This window comes from Pyrus communis, chromosome 10 (genome assembly GCF_041283825.1).
Source record: "Pyrus communis isolate YQ-2024b chromosome 10, ASM4128382v1, whole genome shotgun sequence".
Lineage (NCBI taxonomy): Eukaryota > Viridiplantae > Streptophyta > Magnoliopsida > Rosales > Rosaceae > Pyrus > Pyrus communis.
Window position 1 is genome coordinate 28,488,789 of NC_142574.1, and position 3,621 is coordinate 28,492,409.

Here is a 3,621-nt window from a genome sequence, read left to right on the forward strand (position 1 = left end):
AATAATTATGTGTATTTGATAATTACATTGCTTTAGTTTTACCGGTTGCTACAGCTTCAATGGAGAGAGTCATTACTGCTATGAATATTGTGAAGAGTCCATTGCATAACTAAATGCAAGATCAATAATTAAGTAATAGCATGGTGGTTTATATTGAAAGCACTGTTTTTTCTTCCGTTGATAATGAAGCTACGATGGAGAGTTTTCAAAATATGAAAACACGTTGTTACTATTGTTATTTGTTATTTAAGTTATGAATAATGAAACTATGATTTAATTTTTATGGTTATTATGTGTCTAAGAAATGTTTGTGGACTTTTACATGTGACCCCTGGATCCACCACTGCATCCATACATGTGTATGACACAGGTAAACCAATTGAGAACAAACAAGAACGAAAAAGCGTTTATGATTGGCACTGTATCTTTGAACAAACAAGAACGAAACATTAACAGAAACTCATAGAATACATCTGACGAACGAAACCCAACTACGACGATTATGCCTTCGCTTTTCCAGCCTGGAGTGCTTGAGCCCTCTGCTGTAATTTTAAAATCTGCAAGATAGAAGGTATTATGGAAGCAATTAATGTTGAATTACGGATAGGATACAGTGATACAATACGGCACGATGATACAACATAAAAATATATTCTTTCAAACATATTTAACACAGAAATATATAAATTCAAGTTCATTTAATTTGTTGGAGAAGAAAAGTTGGAAATCTAATCCTCTTTTCATACAAAGAAGAAGCGTGAGAGTTATATTCATTGTTCAATTAGAAGCACTCTTTGTATTCATCAAATTTTAACGAAGGCTTTGTTTCCTATTCATTTTCTCATCTTAATTTATCATGTGAAAGTGTAAAGGTATTCTAAAAGCCGGATACTTGTATTCCAAATGTGGGATATGCCTATCCATTAAGTCAAAGCCGTATCAGTTGACCATGATAGGTATCCAAGAGTATCCGACAAGTATCGGATACGGGATACACGACCAAACTAAAGTATTTGTGCTTCATAGGCGTATAGCTCTAATAAATTCCTCAAATGCTATAGATATATTATCACGACTGAATCAAAGCCAGAGACCATATGAACAACTCTGGCACTATAAAAGAGCAGTTAAGGTGCAGAGAAAAAGGAAAAATACAAACCGTTTCTTTCTTGCTATTTTGCTTCTCTTCCAAATCTTGAAGAGTAGTATCCAGCCGCTTCCTGTTGCGCAGAATAAATATAGTTATGCCAGAAGTTAAACACGAGTCCGATCAGTATAAAAACAATGGTAGGAAGAAAAGGGATAAACTAGACATAATTGTCATACAAGCACCCAAATGTAAAAGTTGGGAAACCATCTATCCAACCCACATATATATCGCTACAAGGTCAATCCCAAACCGGAAAATGTAGTGGACAACTGGTGTAAGATTCATTTAATAGCTCCCACGAAAAAGGTTTCTCATGATAAGCCTAGGCACATAATGCACAGCATCAGAGAACATTATTCATTCCTCTCCCCTTTTTTGGGTTCCCAAAAACTCACGTTCCTTCAGTTACAACTTAGGCGTAGAGTTACTCGTATGAAGGCAATCAGCATGAAGCTCGTATGAAGGCAATCAGCATGAAGACATTGAACAACATTCCCTCATTAAATAATGCACATCCTTCCCAAGAATTTGGATATCACTTGTCCCAATGGACACATACTTCATTTTGTAAAAACTAGGCGTCCTGTTTTATAGTGAGCCTTTCGGCATCCAGGAAACCGATTTTTTTAACTGAACCCCAGGTCCTTCCCCATCTAGTGGGGAGAAAATTACCCTTTAAGAAATTTGTCTGTTGATGGTTTGGAATTTAGACTAACAATCATAAACTGCATATAACCAAACATGGGAAACTCAGAAACATATTCATTTTCCTAACAGAAAAAGGCTTAGGTTTGGTTCATTAGCTTCCATTTTAAAATACCGCTTTCCAGCATTGCGATCAATGATCAAGACCTATCATTCGAAATATAATAGTTGGAATTTTAAATCTACCAAAACAGAACCAATTCGTTTGACCAAATTCTAACATTCATCCCAAACTCTCCCCTTTATCATAAAATTCTGAAATCGTTCACAAAACCTAGGTTAAATCACATTTTGTGCAATTGATCTTACAAGTTTTCTCGAAATGATTGATTTTGAGGATTATCTTAAAAAACCTAACACGAACTTTAAAATCCGAAGTGATATCCTAAACTGCGAAAAAAATTGCGATAGTAGAGCACAAACTATAATACAAATACATAAATAAATGAAAAAGATCGAGAAGCATACAGTTCCGCTGAGATGTATTCGATTCTCTTTCGCACATTGGCCCTAGCCTCTGCCAAATCCTGCTTCACAAGAACCGGACCTATCAACTTGAAGACATTGGCGTCTTCGCTGAGGAGATCCAATTCCTACAAGCACAAGCAATCACATTACCAACACAACAAAAACTCAATCGTTAACCGATAACCGTGAGCTTAGGAAAACCACAACAAAGCCCATTTGCTTCCAACTAAGCGAAAGTTAACATTTTTCAGATATCGGTAGTCAACAGCGTTAGCTGAACTCGTTTTCCCGGTAACCAAACACAAAATAGAGAAAACGCAATCGAGAAAGAAGAAGACCTTGAGGACGAGCTCGTTCTCGCCGAGCTGTATAGTGTACTTCTTCCTCACTTGGTGGTTCTTTGAAATATCTGAAGGAGCAAAAATGCCACGCTAGGGTTTTACAGGTTCAAGTGAACTGTATATACATATACATAAATATATATATATATATAAGTACACGACTTGCCTTTTTGGATTTTGCTGAGATCGTTAGCTTTGGCCTCCAATTCGCCCTGAAGCTCCCGAAGAGCTGACGACGACGCCATTGATTTTGTTGCTATGGCTTTCTTCTTTTTCTTCTTCTTCAGCGTCCGAGCTTTTGTCTCTCGCTTTTCCTTCCGGTTTTTTTGTTTTAGATCCGGTTCAGTGTGATATGGGCCTGTGAATTATATTTGGGCCATATTTCAATATGTTTGGTAACAAACGTTGGGCCTTTTTGGGTCAATAAATGAACTTTGAGCTTGGGCTATTTACCATGGCCGGATACAATAGGCCCAATTGGGAGCATGGTAGCTGAACTAGATAGGAGGAGGGAGAGTTCGGTTAAGCTACACAATGAGCAGCCTAATTTGGTATTGAATTCTCCATCCACGAGATTCGAACCTAAGATCTCTCACTCCTAAGCGAAGAGGAATACCACCAGACCGCAGAGAGGCTGAGCTTAAAGTTTTAGGAATGCTTGATATGGTTCGGCACGATCTTGATAGGATCCACCAACACATGTGAGTCTTATTTACATTAAAGAGATGGTACAATATGTGGTAATAGTAGTTTTTTTTTTCTTTGAACAAACGATATTATCTACACTAAAGGGGAGGGGGTTAGCTTAGTCACACAATGGGTTAGCAATAATGTGGTTCAAATTCGCATTTGGAGAAAATTGAACCTAAGACCTGTCATTTACAAGTGAAGAGAAATGTCACTAGACCATAGTACTAAATTTATATTTGTAGTGCAAAGCATGACATGAAGCACGAT

General features: G+C 37.2%; 1 protein-coding gene across 1 annotated transcript; it reads right to left on the reverse strand.

Annotated features, from left to right (window-relative positions):
- Nucleotides 1-267: 267 nt before the first annotated feature.
- On the reverse strand, nucleotides 268-2,990 carry LOC137729347 (prefoldin subunit 6). Its single transcript, XM_068468274.2, has 5 exons — nucleotides 2,831-2,990; nucleotides 2,662-2,732; nucleotides 2,324-2,448; nucleotides 1,160-1,220; nucleotides 268-557 (listed from the first exon to the last, which is right to left on the reverse strand). Exons 1-5 carry the CDS (start codon nucleotides 2,907-2,909, stop codon nucleotides 501-503), a joined length of 393 nt encoding a protein of 130 aa, XP_068324375.1. The 5' UTR covers nucleotides 2,910-2,990; the 3' UTR covers nucleotides 268-500.
- Between the last annotated feature and the right edge of the window lie 631 nt (nucleotides 2,991-3,621).

Coding starts and splice junctions, on each gene's coding strand:
- LOC137729347 (XM_068468274.2), bottom strand. CDS start 2,909: ATGGCGTCGTCGTCAGCTCTTCGGGAGCTTCAGGGCGAATTGGAGGCC. Junction 2,733..2,830: donor TCTCAGCAAAATCCAAAAAG/GCAAGTCGTGTA, acceptor TTGCTCCTTCAG/ATATTTCAAAGAACCACCAA. Junction 2,449..2,661: donor AGAACGAGCTCGTCCTCAAG/GTCTTCTTCTTT, acceptor TTGTGCTTGTAG/GAATTGGATCTCCTCAGCGA.